The sequence below is a fragment of the Anopheles coustani genome, chromosome 2 (assembly GCF_943734705.1).
Source record: "Anopheles coustani chromosome 2, idAnoCousDA_361_x.2, whole genome shotgun sequence".
In the NCBI taxonomy this organism is placed as follows: Eukaryota; Metazoa; Arthropoda; class Insecta; order Diptera; family Culicidae; genus Anopheles; species Anopheles coustani.
In genome coordinates, this window is record NC_071289.1 from 13,694,388 (window position 1) to 13,712,157 (window position 17,770).

A 17,770-nucleotide genomic window follows, 5' to 3' on the forward strand; every position below is an offset into this window, starting at 1 on the left:
TCCAAAAATGTTGAATTACGGTGATTCGAGTGCAGGTTTAATAGGTTAAGAACGCTCAGCGATTCTTTGCAAGGGATAAAAACAACTTACCTTGGTTACTGTGGTGGTTAGTTTAGCAACAAGAAAGAGTACGAAGCAATTTAACTAATTTTCTCAATTTTACCAGTTCTTGAAAAGAAGTTTTCGCAGCATAATAATGAGTGTTGTAATAAAACAAAAAAGGACTTGCACATTTTATTTATGCTTTATTAAATTATCCTATAGAACGGATGCTTTTTACATCGCAATAAATTTGAAATTAATGATTAATAACCATACAATAAGTTGAATAATTTAACCTCCTGCTCAAGTAAATCTAGTATTTAACAACTTTGATAGGTAACAGGGTACTGCGCACACCATCGTCGTTGATTCAAAATTGATAATTAATTGTAGGATTATGAACGCAAATCTAACGGAACTTCATGTGCTTAACGCGCACGTGTTTCTCGCGATCTCCACGCTGTCGGAATTTTCTATCACACATGTCGCACGCGTACGGTTTCTCGCCGGTGTGTATACGTTGGTGATTCTTGAGCGCATCTGCCCGGTAGAACCGTTTATCACAGTCCGGACAGGCGTACCGCCGATCACCACGATGTATCAGCCGGTGCTGATAGTAGACCGAGCCTGTCAGAAAGCGTCTGCCGCATGTTTCACATTCGTACGGTCGTTCACCGGTGTGGCACTTGCGGATATGGTCGTTCAAATCCGGCCGGATGGTGAAGCTACGAGTACACGGTTCTCGCGGGCAGACGAATGGGCGTACGCCATTGTGGAAGCGCAAATGCTGCCACAAGTGGCTGGACTGCGTATACGTTTTACCACATACGTCGCATAAATACGGGCGCTGTGTTTTCTCTTCATCCGACCCCAGCTGGGTGGGAGAGTTTGAATTTTCTCCGGCCAAAATTATTGGCTTCAGTGGTTCGCAAGGGTCCTTAGCGTGATTTGTGTTATAGTGCATCCGTAACTTATTTGCACGATTGGCAATGTAACCACAGTAGGCGCAATTATCTATCAGCTCACTATCGATATCCGCATTCCCGGTTACAAATGATTTTGATTTTCGTGGAAAATGATGATCCATCGAGTACCGATGTTCGTACAGCAATTGCAGTGAAGCGAAGGAGGTCTTGCAAATTTTACAGCAGTAAACATTTGCCACGTTTGGAATCTCACCGACGTATTGCTGTTTCAATTCTTCTGGCTCGCTCAACCGATGGGCCAAGATATCATCCAAGGTGTTCACGTTGGTCTGACAAAGTACACATTGGAAACCATCGGTCGGATCATGCAATGCTTCATGATTAAAAAGTGACTGCTGGTCTGCGAACCTTATGTCACAAAATTCGCAGATGTATGCGATACCCATCACTATGATGCGCAGTTGGCTCCGGAAAGCGACACCCCACCGGTCCTCACAGTCCAATGGTACCGAAGACCACAAATCATCCCAATGGAGCATCCTGCTATGGCGTTCAAACTGGTCTACGTTGGCGAAGACCGCTCCACAGTTGACGCACTTAATGGCATTGGCAAAGTGCAGCTCCTTTGCGAGCTGTTCGGATGTTTCAGGCGTCGAATTTTCATCAGTGTGAAACTTTTTCTTATGGAGCTCCAAACCGGAAAGATGTACGAACCGACTTTTGCAATGATTGCAATCGTATTTCTTTTTTGTATCGCGTCGATTAACTGATTTGTTTCGGTGTTTCACCTGCGCCAAAATTTGTTGCCAGCGATTTAGATTATATGCTGTCCAACGGAAGGCACTGTGTGGAACAACGTCTAGTTGATTTTTCTGCTTTGTTCCGTTCTTGGAAGCCATCTCCATAAGCTGTTTTTGGAATTTATATCACATGGCAAAAACGTTAGATAACATTTTAAAACATTTCCATTTACATTTTATACTTTACTTACATTAGGCTCGTTAAATGTTCGACAACTGGGGGATATTGGATGAACGTTCTACTTGAACAAGCCCTAAACACTGAGAATGACATGACTATTCGTCTATTGCATCAAACTCCCCTCTGATCCAAATCCGGTTACTATGGATACCTCCAAAAATAACTATAATAACCATATATGGCAATAGCCCGTGATCCAAGACGGTTAATATGGATACCGTTACAGTTACGTTTTTATCCGTAAGATGGTGCTATGAATCAAATTAATCCGATTTGGTTACGCTGTTATTATGAACAAGAAAACATATAAAAAATGTAACTGATGCCGTATTTAAATTGTTGGCTCTCTGAGTCAACCGTTCTACAGACGGGAGTAATCATGAAGAATCTCAAATCTGCCTCCAAGCAAGCATTTTATAGCCAGATTAACTGCGGTCTATTGCTTTTCTGTACACACATGTGTTCTTCCCAGATTGCAATGCTATGAATACTTCCTCGATTCAAATGTCTAGCAATAAGACGAAGCATTCGAATATAATTTTAATGTGGACTTAAGCACTGGATGTCTCCCACTCAGAGGAACGTAATGGAGGCGATAAAATGAGCTCGTTTCGAGGAGTGATAGTGTCTTCATTAAAAGTAACCCTCTGATACGTTTACGCAATATAATCCCGGCCTCTCGCAAGGTATCGGATACAAATTAAAAAAAAAAAAAACTAGAGGGAAGAATTTGTGAAATAATAATTCTAGTTTTCGTATTTTATTGAATGATCCTTCGGTAAGAATGGTTAAATAATTTATACATTAAGTCCTGACAAAATGACCCTCGTTTCACTCAAATCAGATTCATAACAGCAAATCCACAGAGCACGGTAATGGTGAGGATTATCTCTTATTTCAAAGCACTCTCTTGCAAGGAATACGACATTTGCACGGCCGTGTGAGCGCACAGCGGTAAAAAATAATCCGAAACCAGAGTAATCAAATTTCTAGCATTACTTGCTGCGACTTACGTTGTTTTCGGAGGCATATTTGGATTATGGAATATGATTGATACCGGTGGCTCCAGTTTCATCGCTTCACCACATACTTGAGTCACCCGATTCGAAGCCGAAGTAATACGCCAAAAAGGACGTGTACGCGACGGCATTTCCAGCCAGCGTTAGCAAACAAGCGCCCCATTGTATCTAGAATGTGTTTCGGAAGGTACATGAGATCACTGCGAGAAAAAATAGTTTTACAGTTTAAACTTACCACGCTGGCTCGAGCCAGAACTATTGGCAAAGCAAAGCTGCTGAGAACGATTCCGATTGTAGCAAACATTGCATTAGGCGCACGCACGCCGTCGTCGGCATTTTGGCTTCTCTTCGCAATCATTGTCGGTATAGGGCATAATATGTAGAAGAGTACTACAAAAATCGGCCACCAAAGGCTGTAATATTAATGGATATCATATCAGACGGATGCTGTATACATCACTAACCACTAATCTAATTAGATCATTTACTTGTAAGTCGGAAGTGCACAGGCCAGGATGATCATGGTCATCCCGATTGAGCCAAGCATGGCTAGCATAACGATTCTGAAATAAGAAAAATCTCTCATAAGTTATCAAAACCACGCAAAGATGCCTCAGACCACTTACACTGTTCGATTTGATAGTGATTATTCATCATTACGCGATCCAGTAATGTGAAGGAAGCCAAAAAGAAACAAGAAATTTAGTTAAATAACACGCGATTCCACAGCCTATTGCACATCACAGGGAATGGAAAACATATTCTTTTGCAAGATACGGTGTGATTACATGGATTTGCTAAGAAAATACTATAGTTTTAAAAGAAAATATAAACATTACCTTTCAGCGATTCTGCCATTTTCCAAACTTCTTTTGTTTTTATATTTTCACAATTGTTTCTGACCGTCATCTGCAGTTGACAGCAAAAGTTTGCCCTGTTGACTGGACATACATCGTTTATGGCGGAGAAAGGTTATTAGAGGTGTGTTTTTGTTAAAGTATTTTTAAAGTAGGCTTTGGTAATAAAAATATACAAGAACTGATAAACTTAATAATTAAGTACTCAATGGTTAACATATTTCATTTGAATATACAATGCTGAACCTTGAAAGTTGCTATAAAATAAAATGTTTTCTAAATAGATGAAAGCAGGTTGGCTCATATGAACATTTTATGTAATCATCGAACTACCCTACCAAAAAAGGTAAAGAATAACTCTACTGTTGTGTTTATTTATTTTAAACCATTTGTTCCACATAATTGTTGTTTATGCTCCTTATTCCCAGGTGTTTAAATAAACTTTACAGTAAAACTTCTCGAGATCAAAACATGAAATGTTGTATGAACCTTGTTTTCAGTTTGGCTGTCATATTCAATTGTGAGAAAAGTGCAACGGAAGAAAAAGGCTTGTTTGTATCAGAAAACCAGTCGAAACGTTTACCGGCATGGAGGATTCTAGTAAGGTATATTGTCGCCACGAAATTAAGCTTACATTCGTTGTTAACAAGGTTTGATGTCCTAACTTTTATTTTCCCCGGCAGGTGGTGGAAACGTTGAAAAAGGTTGGCGAATTCGACGTGCGTCGCCTGTGGTTCATCCACGACGAAGCGTACCGTGAGTTTTTCGAGTGGTTTATCAAAATCGACGACGTAAATATAGTCACGGATTCGCTGCTAAAAGAGTATGCCACTGCCCGTGAAGGGAATAAACTACAGGGTGAGCTTATGTTGCTATTCTTTTCGCAGTTACGATGAGCTACAGCGAAATGGGACCGTGCAGAATGAAGCAGATCTTGATGCACAGCTGTTAGAGTTGAACGAGGAGTATGAAAACATTCTCGAGTACACCGATGGCGATTTGGCGACACTGGAGCAGCAGTTGGAGCAACTGGTGGAAATTGAAGAACAGTATGAAAAGCTTCTCAATGGTGCCAAGAAAACGGATATAGTTCTAACGAAAGAGTTATCCGAGCTGGAACGGAAGACGATGGATGGCGAGTACGTGCTGGAGAAGCTTGTTTCCAGTTCTGCTGCAATGGCCAAGCAGCTGGAAGATAAACAGTCTGCAACGCAGCAACAGATTGTCGATTTACACCATTGCTATCTCCAGCGGGTAACCTTCAACCAACTAATCCGTTCGTTCGTTTGATCGAATTTATAGTACCACTTTTATTGTCCCAATATTTGTAGCAAAATCCTCCCCTGTTTATCTATCAAATGCCCATAGAGCAGTTCAACGACAAATGCGACCAATTTCTTAAGTATCTAGAGATGTACGTCAACAAGCATTTCACTGTAAAGCGTTTGGATAGCTCGAAATCGACCGACGATATGGACAATCAGCAGGTTATTGAGGAGTTGGAAGTCATCAAATTACGGCTCGATACCGAAGAGATGAAGCTGCTCGACGTAAAGCGGGAGTTTGCCGGAGTGAAAAGACTTGTCGAGCGATTACAACACCACAGCTGGTTGCCAATGAAGCTGTCTGGATTGAAGTAGGCATTGTAACGGATTTGCCCATGGCCCGCTATGTCCAGTTTGATTCATGAGTGTTTCCTTTGTCCGGCGGCTGTTGTTTTTGTAGGAAGCAGTACGCTGAGCTAAAAAGCAGCAACGACCGGGATCTGCTGCGGATGGACCTGCTTAAACACGAGCTCGATACGCTGATCAAGGGGGTGAATGAATTGAAAATCGAATCGGTGCTGTATGAAAACAACCGTACAAAGCTGGACCGCGCTGTTAGCCGGCTCGAGTACATCCAGCGGATGGCCGAAAACATCTCCAAGGAGCTAATGAATGCGGAATTGTTGTGGATTCTGATGCAGCTGGACCTCGAGAAGATACGCGATCGGTTCGACAATGCGGACGAAGTAAACGGTGAATCGATGAGGTGCTTCAAGCGTATCGATACCATGAAGCAGGTGGAGAAAAATTCCACCCGAGCGGAAGCGTTTGCTGAGTTTTTGGCGCAACTTACCGCACTGATTGCTGAAAAGCAGAGTAGAACTGAAAATAACACGAATGGAGCATTAAAATGGTGCCTGCAGCACTTTGCCGGGTTACAAAAACGACTGTCGAAGCAATGCGAATCAGTGGCGAATGGGAAATATCATAAAAAAGCTGCTAAATTGCTGGACCATTTGTGAGTAGCTGCGTAGTGGTCTTTTCTCTGGTCAGGGTTGATTATTCGATATACGTTTTTACATTTCAGAAATAATCAAGAGAAATTGCTCATCCGCTTTGTGTTTGATGGTCCACTGAATTACCCTCAGTTCTTCGATCAAGTGTACTTGCAGCGTGTTCAGAAGCTTAACTACATTTTAAACGAGCTGGATCGAGATGCTCGGAATTTACGCAAAGACTATGCACAAAATATCGAACAACGGAAGGTAGGTGACAGCTCAACGGGAAAAAACTACCCACTCAATTTTCTGTTACATTTACCTTTCGGACCGTTCACTTATCAAGCGAAGATAAAGACTTTATGGACATGTTTTTCTCTTGTTATAGCAAAATCAAAAGTTTTGGTTCTTTAATCAGCGGCTGTGGATATGGTTCATGACGGAGCCGAAAAAGGTTGTGGCTGCGATCAACGATATTAAATCCGAGGCATCGAAAACCTCCACCTACAAGGGTGTATCGGGCATCAAGTGCAAGATGATGGGAGACGAAATGAAGTATTAGCGATGGTAAGGCACACTTCATCCTTTTCCTGCATGCTCTTCCGATGCTGGCCTGAATGAGCTGAAGTGTTAACTGTAAGCAAAGTATTATGTGGCCTTACGAACTGGGTGGACAATCACGTGCTGGAAATAGTAATGAAAATCATTTGAAAGTACGATAACTTCATTCAGCTTTCTGAATTAATCTATATGCCAGTTGCAGTAGGATAGGTCAATGTGATGAAAACATGTCAATTTAATCATCATCGTACACTCAATAAAATATGTTGTAGTTAATTCGTAGAAAATATACTAAATTGTTCAGTGTTTTATAGACAATGTTTTTAATCAAAAATATCAATTCAATCTCAACGCTAAGTCAAGATGAATTATTTGCTTCTCTTTTTGTTCTTTGGCATTAGAAACTGAAGTTCCATTGATTCGTCCGTCATGATCATACTTTAAAATACGTGGTTGCACTTGTCGAATTTTCAGATTCACTACTATTACGATATTAAACTAACATTACATCAAGAACATCTATATGTTTGCATTGAGGACCTAAATAGGTTTCTTACCAGTATTTTTTTTTGCTTTTTAAGTTAATTAAACTCTTCAACGCTTTACAGAAATGATCCTTGAAATGTTCACAGACTGAACTGAAATAGTTTTTTTTTTTTTTTGCAAACAAGAGGCATAATGTCGTTTTTCCAAACATCGTTGCCCGTGCAGCGCGTACCATTTGTAATGCTTGACAAAATGCCTGCTGTAAATCCAATCGTAATCCAATTTACCGGTCGGTGTCGGTATCCTATTTGTCAACCTCGGATCGATCCGCAAGGACACGCCGTGTTGTGGTTTCGGTTAACCCGCCGCGACCTCGTAAGAAGAACCATGGTGCTTTTCTCTCGCAAATCCAGTCAATAATTCCACCGGATTGGCTTAAAAGCAAATCGAAAGACTTAGACCCGGCCTAGGGAGCAATAGAATTATCGAAATGTGCATCTTATTCCATTCAGTCTGAAACAGAATACCCGTTGTATACCAGAGCACCGAGCAACAAATGTGCCACAGCGTCATGAAAATAAAGGATTCCGGAAGCTACCCTTCACCCGCCCCACCCCCAGACAGTGTGTGGGAGGGTGGAGAAATGAAAGACGGAATAAAACTAAAATTGACATCGCATCACAAAACCACCAATAAATGCAAATGGCGATGCGAGTGTAGCGTTGGTGGTAGAAAATGTGTATCATCTCCCTTCGCGTAGTCGGGGTTGGTGGATGCTCACGGGGAAGTCGTACCGGAAGGAGCAACAGAGCAAGAATGATAGAAAAAAAACAACAGAAAACCGGTTACCAAAGTGCGCGGTTTGAAGCAACAAGAACCCCGCTCTTCCGTGACGGTTAGTGGCGCAAAAGGAAGGCTACATCGTGGCGTAGCGAACGCGGTCGAATCGTTAGGAGAGTTTCTTTTTTTATCCAATTTGAATAAATTCGTATTTGTATGAAGAACGATATGACCGTACATACGTAGCGCAGACGGGGCTGTATCTCGGTTCCCGGTTCGGCTTGAATTAAAGTTGGGTAGGGGTGTTCGCGTAATACATCGGGGTGTGTTCTTTATTTCACTCGCTACTCCCGCGGGAAGGTTTTCCGGAACGTCCGGGAAGTGGCAGGCTATAACGAAATAACCCTTTTTATCTCCTCCGGAAAAAGGCTCACACGAAGCACTGAGAAAGTCGGCGGGCACGGACGCAAGAGTAAGCGTTATGGGCATTGGAATATGGACAGAAATACGGTATCGCGTACTTAGCCGTACCAAACTTATGGTTTTTGGAGGTTTTGTTCCATTTTTGTGAGAATTTTTAAAATTATCTCATGTGGCGCGAAACGGATTTGGTTTTAAAACGAATATTAAGACAGTAGTTTATAGTCCAAGAGGAATCGATTCGATAACCTGTCTATGCAATGCAACACCGAACCATGGAAGGACACATGGTGAAAGTGTTGTAATGTCGAAAAAGAACATTGCTACACAAAATTGTAAAATGGTCGCTGTAAAAGAATGATAATTATTTTTATGCGATGCTGTGCACATGTTGTCGCCAAAGTGAAATAAAAGTTTGCAGATTTTAAACGATTTCATTGATTTCTGGCCGAATTTTTGTCGACTTTTGTTATAACTTTTGTTTTGTTACCTGTTTTTAAAATTGTTTAAACCCTATCAGATTACTTCAACGATGTGAATCAAATTATCATTTGCCTGTGTTACATAAATTCTATTAACTCCTCCTATCAACTTCTATCCTTTTGTCTGAAGGATATATTTAAAAATGTTTGTTTTAATGTTTTAGTTACATTATTTTGCTGTTAGTTATGACTAATGCTTTATTTCCTTTTTTTTATTTATATCCGTAAATGTCATAAACCAGCAATCGAACGAAACAGCCAATATCTGAAATCGATCGTATTCGCCAATTTAATATTATATCCGCTCGGTGGACGTTTTTTCCCTCGATTACTCCACACCCCGTTCATTGAATATTCATTATGGTCAATTTTTATTAATAATAGTGTTTGCGGTCCGAAGAATGACAATCCACATTCACCCATGGACGAATGATGCGAACCCGTAATCTTTCCATTATTTTCATTTCCTATATGTTATATACAGCTTTTGGTCGGTGACGTTATTTGCGGTCGCATTCGCAATTTTGCCACTTTAATGCTGCCGTCCATCGGCAAGGGGCGGGCGTAGGATTTGGTTAATGCGTAGGGCAGGGATCGGAGGGCGCATATTTCCAGCCGACTAGTATTATTTCCTGCCCTTCGCTGGCAAGTCGAAGCAACACACCGGGCGATCGGTAGGGCGGATTGGGCGGCTTTATTTTTACCCTCCATCGAAGGAAGAAGAAGCGTCAGCCTTTGGCAGCAGCACACGTCGATTGTAAATCAGGTCACGCATTTTCTCAGCTCTCCGTGGGCCTCATGTCCACACTTTCTCCTGTTTTTTTTGCCACCCCCGGCGATCAGTTTTTCTTCCGCCCGGTATTGTTCTATTTTTTCCCTCCTTCTCGGGGCGAAACACGAACTTCCGGTGACGAAGAATGAAAAAGAATGGTAGAAGAAGCGAGAACCACACGACCACATGCGCACCGAAATGGACAACTCACGCTTCCGCGGCCCGGCTGAACCGGAAGCCATTGTGGGATGGATAGGGATAAGAACGTGCCTGTTGGCCTTTTTTTCTTCCTCCCTTCCCGACTTTCCACTCGTTAGGAAGGATGTGGTCGGGCCGAGCCTTTCTTCCCTTCGCCACTCCCTCCCCCGAAGGAAGAAACGTGATGAGATGATGTATTAGATTACTGCCAAAGCCCGGCGAAAATGATGATACTGAGCCGTGAGCCGCCCCGTCGATGGGATACCGGTGGGATTTTTCCCCACCGTGGTTTCTTTTCCCTCCCCGGTTTTCCCTTCCTCGTGGGTGTTGGGGTGATGATGATGCTGATGATGCTTGGGTGGCGCTTGGGAATGATGATTGCCATTTTCGGTTTCGGTGTCCGAACTAGAGATGGGAAAGATGATTCTTTAAAAAGATCAGGTGCGGTGCAGTTCGCTCAGTGAGATGAACTGAACGCGTGCGGTGATTCTTCCGCACGTCCCAAGAGCGATTTTTCGTCGAATGGGTTATAGATTAAACGACAAATATTGGCCTGGTCATTATAACACCGTGAAAAATGGGATATATTGTAAGATATCACATACATTCAGAATATTTTTTACATAAATATTCGATATTAGAATATTTATTCATGATATTTCTGGATGTGATTTTAACAACCATAATTAATATCGTTGCCCACCTAAAACAGTAATTCATTCAAAATTATAGCGGTTGATACAATAACCGCTTTTTTTTTGCTATCGTTTATGTACGAACGAAAGAAAGAATGGTGTAAAGATTTGCCCCACACTTACATAGTAGGAAAGTTGATCAACCATACGAAGAATCATAACCGCACCTCTGGCGTGCGATTGAGCAGGGCTAGCCAGCTCGTTGATCAATGAATAAACCAATACCACACCGCCGGTTGGTGGAGTGTTGTCGTACACATTCATGATCAACCGTAGAACGAATCAATATCGCACCGCTGGCGTGCGGCTATAGCCTGCACGGTAGGTGACCGCACGAGGAATCAATACCGCACGTCTGACGTGCGATTGAGCAGGGCTAGGGAGCACGAAGAACGATCGTCGTGCGTAGAACCAATACCACATCGCCAGCGGGTAGCGTATTGTCTTATCCATTCTTGATCAACCGTAGAACGAATCAATATCGCACCGCTGGCGTGCGGCTATAGCCTGCACGGTAGGTGACCGCACGAGGAATCAATACCGCACGTCTGGCGTGCGGTTGAGCAGGGCTAGGGAGCACAGTGAACGATCGTACGTAGAACCTATACCACACCGCCAGCGGGTGACGTATTGTCTTACACATTCATGATCAACCGTAGAACGAATCAATATCGCACCGCTGGCGTACGGCTATAGACGGTAAGGAACCACCCCGGTGGCAAAATGATCATGCTTTCTCGTTCTGTCGGTATCAATTGTCAATTGGGCAGAACGAGAAAGCATGCTGATTTTGCCACTAGGGCATCGTCACACAGCTGGCGAGTCGTGATTTTTCCTATGTATGCATAGTCGGGACCATCGGCGTGCGGAAGAATCATTTTGGTTGATTTGAATGTGCGGTAATCGTTCGCTCAGTAGAAAGATCAGAGTGAATCATACAGTTCTGATTCAATTTGCCCATGCCTAGTCCGAACGCATGTTCCTGGTGGTGGTCGACCTGTCCTGCACCACCCTGGGGGAGGGAGGGATCAGCCACTGAGTGGCTGGCATGCGAGAGACTTCCTTGGTTGTTTCAAGCTTCGGCAGACGAACTGGCAATTCGAACGGACTGCCAGGGATCAACTCAAAATTTGGTTGGGCCGGATTGACGTTTCTGTTCCACCTGTGGTTTGAACAATTCCGTGCGACGAAGAATTGGATAGGCCAACCCTTCGATGGGAGACGAAGGATCTTTTCCACGAAGGACGAGATATTGAGACGATGTACAAACTCGACCAACAACCAACTTGATTGTTCAAATTTACTAAGTAGATTATTTGCCGCTGAATGTAATGTTTGATTTCGATAACAAGAGCTATCATGTAAAGTTTTATTAAAATTTGGCAATTAATGAAAGAGAACTTATCCTCGCCTTTCCAATATAATATGCGTAACAATCGTTTCATTCATTCTTCTAGGAACTACTTAGAAGTTGGGCTCGTTTTTCTGACTGAGTTGATTGATAAGAAATGTACCACAGTCAGTCATATTTTCCGACAACAAACAAATAAGATCAATTTATCGAAGGTTTCGGGATTAGTCTACTGATGCGATGTTCATAATCCTACCCTAATTTGCGTATTTTATTGTTTTATCGAGTCGCTCGAGCCATATCGTTGGTAAACTTTTATCTCTGTTGTAAAGTAATTAAGTACAAGATACTAGGATATTTCCTTTTAAATCTATTGAGATCTTTTTTTGCTAGAAGCTGAAACTCAGGACAGATCCTTCGATAGAAATTATATGTAAAGGTCACGTTTAAATATTCACCTCAAAGTACATAAAATACTTGAAGCCTCCAAAATATAATCCAAGGTAACTGTATCGCCCTCATACATTATAATTTACTTCAATCATCGGATTTAAAAGCCTTCGCATGCAAGGGTTTCGCAGCAGAAGCTACCGAAAAAAGAAGCACGTGCCGAAAGTGGAAAAATGTTGCTTCCCGGAAGTGAGCTCTGGACAATACACGTGGCGTGCGACGAATGCTGAAAGTTGAAGAAAACAAAAACCCCACATAGACACACCGCGACGGAGCTGGGGGGAAAAGATGCAGATCTCATCCATCTATCCATCCGTGCGTTGGCGCTGGCTCGTCCGGCTAGCTGACGGAAGCTGATGCTTTCCCCCTGTTGGTGCGGATCCCAGGAATGTTGCTACAAAACAACGGAACACGGCAACAAAGTGAAGTTCATTTAATCAAATTTATGCAAGCTGATGAAAATGTTCACCAATTTTATCGCCAGAACGTGTCCTAAATTGCGAATGGTGTGCGCACTCTGATGTACTCGAAAAAGACAAGCCGGGCCCGGTTGGAGAGGCCGAGGAACCTGGCGATGCTTAAGACACACCGACGATGCCAGCCTGCCATTTATCCATCCATCCGTCCGTCCGTTCGTCCGTCCGCCGGTGAGGGTTGTTGGAGAACGTGTTTAGAAAGCAATTACTGGAACTTTCACACCGTTCAAAAGCGTACGCTGTATTTCGTAAGGCAGTGCCTTCTCCAGTTGAAGTGCCACCATCGAGATGGCCGGTGCAGTTGTGCACACATACACAAACACACAGACACGCACAACAACCGAAAGGGACCATGGGAGTAGCATCATGCAGCGAGGATAGTGACAGCGTTCAACATCTCCGCATGACTTATGTATTCTTATGCCCAGCACGGTTCCACTACGGGGCTGAGTTCGTGAGGAGTGTCGAGAGTCGTGGAAAACTTACTTCCTGCTACGGCGGAAAAGCTTCGGTCCACCCCGAACGGGGTAGAGGGAACTCTAGGGTTTATCATAAACTATTTTTGAAGCGTTTAGCGGGGAATGCAGCATGCATGCGCCAGCTTGATTTCGAAGAAGTTAAGCATCGCGCGGAATTGATCGACGTCGGGATGGGTTTACTTCCGAAGAGAAAATGTACTACGTACCCTAGCTGACACGTCGTTGGGTCCCTATGCCGGGGGAATGATAGGTTCGTATGATAGGTGGTTTAATTGTTTTGCGAAGAAGTTATGCTGTCAGCTTCATTAGGGTTTCTTTAGAGGGAATTTAGCACGCGATGCAATTGCATTGGAAATGGTGGATTTCTAAGATAATGCTTCGGAAGCAATCGAAAACTTCTACGTCAACGGAGCCTCTATCCCTTATCCGGAAAGACTCTCCCGGTAATCGAAATAAGGATCTAACAAGATAATTCCCGTCATACCATGGCATACAAAGCATATCTGCAATTTCGATCTACATGCTAGCTTGAATTATAGAAAACGTCTAAAAGCTCTCTACATCTCACCTGCCTTGGGAGGTTACTGAAAATAATACTTGTAAGGATTTAATTAATTTAACTAAATTAAAGTGAAATATTTGCATTTCCCTCTGAGACAAATAAGACAGAATTGGACATTGATATCAAGGGAAAATGCACTGGGTCAGGTAACATGTGTCATTTCAAGCAGATTTTCCAATTTGTCCTGCCGGTCATCGTTTGTATCTACTTTTACTGTCAATTTTATTTGTAATTCTACCTTGGGATTATATTTGCAATTAATATAATGTACCCCTCTGTGATTCAATAAACATGCTCCACCGCAACAGATGGTAATGATTGATCAAAGTGTAGCGGTTGGAATTTTGTGCTAATATTTGCGAAAAAAGGCTGGCTTGTAAATAAAACTGCAACTGTAATTGAAAAAGCAAAAACCGAAAATCAGTCATGTTTATGTTAGAAAGTCCAGTTAATCCTCCAGCCTGACCCCCTGACGAGCGATCCATTTATGTTTCCCATCTAAACTGCAACCCTATCCAAACCCCCAAACCGGATATGCCGAAGGCCGGTTGCGATGTTTGGCAGCGATAACTTTCACGAACGCAAATATTTACCGTGGCAATAAGGGGATTCTATTAGAGCAAAATGGTGTCCGGTCAGCGACCATTGCCCATTAGCTACGCTTTCCACCCCGAAAAGCAAATACTTTAATGTACCGGCGATGCATCGATCAGTCACCAACCAAGCGATCCACACTTTCAGAGAGAGATAGGGAGAGAGTGAACTGAATTTGTTGATAATCTCGTTGGTAATATATTTTGAATAAATTATGATTCCACCAGAGCCGACCGGGCTTTGGCTCGTTTATTATCGCGTCGGTGCATCGGTGCATAAGCGCGCGCTCGTTTGCTGGTGTCGGTGATTGGAATAAAAGCAGAGAAAAAAAGTCCACTGGGTTACTCACCCAAATGTGTTGGCATTAAAGATCGATTCAATTATGGTGAAGTTCGAGTGCTGCATGGGTGGCGCTGCACTTCGGGTCAGTAGTTGAATCGAATGCACTTGAGGTGCATAATTGAGAAGCGGTCGGCGCTCAAGCACCCCACCGCTAATGTGCGTGTGTGTGGAGGGGATGGAGGAGGAATAGCGAGTGGTAATAGAGAGAAGTGTATGTGTGCTTATGGGATTACAGCCTCGCATCGCTCGAGAACGTAAAGTTCAGCCAGCGATTGGGAGTGCATGCTCGAACCGTTTCGGACCGAAAATCTGACAGTTTATGAACGTTAATTATGGCGCTGAGGTGCGATTTGCTGTGCAGTGGGGTTTGCTACAGGGCTGGGTAAGCCTCGGCCCGGGAATGCACTTGCACGTGCAACGGCGATTTGATACATAATCATGTTCGTTAGGATGGCGCTCCGGTTCTGGGAAGGAGGGAAGCCAGACCGTACATCAAATAAGGCACTGCTAATGACAGATATAATCATACGTGTTCAGCCGTTCCAGCCTGCCGCTGGATGCATAAATCTTCCAACACGCACGCCACCGAAAATCTCTTTAAGGACGGCGTAATGAGCATAATTGGATGCACTTGCTTAGTCAAGGGTCCATTGGATGCACAGTCACGTGTAAGTTGTATCCTGTCAAGAACATTATAGATTATAGTTGAAATATTTATACGGAGAGGCATTTTTATTTCTTTTTAAGATATTTTGAGGGTTTGATATGTTGTTGGTAATTGTTCTCTAAGTCTTATAAAGTACCAAAATAAACCAGATATATATTTTCTCAATGATATTTAATGTAGAAATATTAAATTAAATTTAGAAGCTAGCATTTTACGGTAATAAATAAGGATAGTTCGCCGATTACCTACAATTGTACGAAGTATTACAGTTTCTTTGCGATGTAATAGTTTACCCGTAGGGCTTCAAAGTCATTTCTCCTAGCTGACCTTAAGCTTTGGGCTTTGGGAGCAAAGGAAAAATGGTCAAATAAGCCCCATGCCTTTTTGTCGGCAATGTACTAATCCAAACATGTTCTTGGCCACCGAAATCTATAGGGCTTTAAATTTAATCCTTTATTATCGCATTATCCAGGGCTGGTGCATAACCTTAAAAAAACCCTACCCCCACCGCCCCCGCAGACCCGAACAGTTGCAGTTGCGGGGAATTGTTCGCAGGTGACTGTTTTATTTCTACCCACCATTGTTAACCACCGTGCCCACCTCCGTCCAGTTTAATCCCGGGGAAAAATGCTTCACATTCCCCGGGGGAATTGAAGTGTGGAGGAAAAACACCGAAAACCTACCCCCCACGCAAAGGGCATTCAGTGCTTGTTACGGGGCATTTTCATCACAAACAATCTGAATGAAAATTCGCTTTTCCCCCGGTCTCCATCGTGTTTTTTTTTTCTCTAGGTCGGGGATAGAACTGGACCGGGTTTTCCCACCGGGGTCGGACGGGGTTGTCCTTTCGCAGGCTTGTGTTCACTTGTTTCCTCCTCCACCCGTTTGCTCCGGTGGTGGTATTTTAAATTTAAATCTCATTGAAAGCGTGTTCCTTTCGGGTATGTGTGGGTATCGGGGGTGGGGGGGGGGAAAACCCCCGAACCAACCCAAACGAAACCCCTCGAGGAAGGGGACAAAGGCACTGGCGGAAAACGCTGGTGGACGCGTTGTACTTTATTCCCGTTTCTCCACAAGCAGGCCAGGATGGTTTTAGGGATAAAGTTGCACCACCCGATACCCGCCAGGGGAACGCCATCTTTAGCCATTCCGGAAAGTGAACGCCCGATCGCAGAGCATGGGGAACCTGAAGAAAAAACATACCGTAGCATGTTTCAACCCGTGAACAAAACATGTTTTATAATTTCGCATAAACGACCGATGCACACACGTGGGTGTTCCACTTTGTAAAGCATGGCGATGCACAGTGAAACTGGGAGGTATAAGGTGATAAGTAAAATTTTCCATAATGTGTTATAATATTAACGTTACTAAAGGATTATACATATTTTTACTATAATTTTCTATTACCAATATTTTAAAGTTATTTTTGACATGATCGTATCTGGTTTGTATTTGTTTTTATTAAAGTAACGGATGCTGGCAGGATTCTCGCAAACTTAATTTTAGTTTAGCTGGATTAGCTGCTCTTAAATAAATTTCACTGTGATTTTCATCTCCCTTTTTCACTGTGCCCGTCGGTTCTGTGCACTTTTCTCTCCTGTTGTAATTCTCACTACGCTTAAACAATAGAAAAAGCATTGGCTGAGTCGGAAAACAGGTGCCACCCTCCTTTGGAGCCTATTCATGGTGCATGTTTTTCCTGTGCTCCATTAAAACACCTACCGATGGAAATGGCACCCCAGAAGAAAACAAGGGTTTGGGTGTGGAACAAAAGGAGAATGTTTCCGCCCCGGAATGATAGTTCGCCACGCACACCGGCAAATGCACGGCCAACATGTTTGGGCTGCGGTCGGTGCGGTGTGGGCGTTGCTCATATCGTATTTTTTGGCTTCTAGACATGGTCCAGCGGACACTGTGGAGTAACGATTATTTATTTTCTAACAGTGAAAAACGTTTAAAAATAGGTTTGATAGTAAATAGTTACGTTTGCAACCCTTTGTGCTGTATTTGGTTAAGTTTTATACTCAATTTAAAAAACTAATTTAATTTGAAAGCGAGTCTAATGGAATACCACCAATTAAACAAACCTTGGGCTGACCGAAAGAACAATTCTTTTTACCGTGATTTTAATGTCCCAGTGGCAAATCTTTCAAACCACACTGTATGGGATGAAGTTTTCCTTTCCTGTTAGCAGCAGCCACCATATTAACCCACTCATGCAACGTGGTACGATGCATCCCCTGGTCCAGATTAAGGATAACGGGGACGCAAAGATTGGGATTTGGCTTTTATTTTTTAATTTTGCATGCTCTCCATCCCGGCACATCGTCCGCAAATCCACGCAAACTTTTCCCACACCGGGTA

General features: G+C 43.0%; 3 protein-coding genes across 5 annotated transcripts in view; 1 reads left to right on the plus strand and 2 right to left on the minus strand.

The window, feature by feature from the left end:
* Positions 1-231: 231 nt before the first annotated feature.
* LOC131262406 (testis-specific zinc finger protein topi-like) lies at positions 232-1,867 on the minus strand. Its single transcript, XM_058264398.1, has one exon. The coding sequence runs from the start codon at positions 1,865-1,867 to the stop codon at positions 452-454; it is 1,416 nt and encodes a 471-aa protein (XP_058120381.1). The 3' UTR covers positions 232-451.
* An 805-nt stretch (positions 1,868-2,672) lies between these two features.
* Positions 2,673-17,770, minus strand: part of LOC131267697 (leptin receptor gene-related protein) — a 208,333-nt gene continuing 193,235 nt past the window's right edge. The window contains exons 1-4 of one of the 3 annotated variants that reach the window (XM_058270630.1): positions 3,808-3,826; positions 3,457-3,531; positions 3,204-3,381; positions 2,673-3,136 (exon numbers count right to left, since the gene is read on the minus strand). In XM_058270630.1, the coding sequence (XP_058126613.1) occupies positions 3,029-3,136; positions 3,204-3,381; positions 3,457-3,524 (354 nt within the window). In that variant the 5' untranslated portion in view covers positions 3,525-3,531; positions 3,808-3,826 and the 3' untranslated portion in view covers positions 2,673-3,028. Of the gene's footprint in view, positions 3,137-3,203; positions 3,382-3,456; positions 3,532-3,594; positions 3,614-3,807; positions 3,827-17,770 lie in introns of those variants that run through there. The other 2 variants (XM_058270631.1, XM_058270629.1) reach the window with 2 other exon arrangements.
* Positions 4,356-7,001, plus strand: LOC131267693 (augmin complex subunit dgt3). The gene is made up of 7 exons (XM_058270626.1): positions 4,356-4,430; positions 4,509-4,648; positions 4,713-5,079; positions 5,157-5,461; positions 5,551-6,108; positions 6,178-6,355; positions 6,477-7,001. Exons 1-7 carry the CDS (start codon positions 4,413-4,415, stop codon positions 6,648-6,650), a joined length of 1,740 nt encoding a protein of 579 aa, XP_058126609.1. The 5' UTR covers positions 4,356-4,412; the 3' UTR covers positions 6,651-7,001.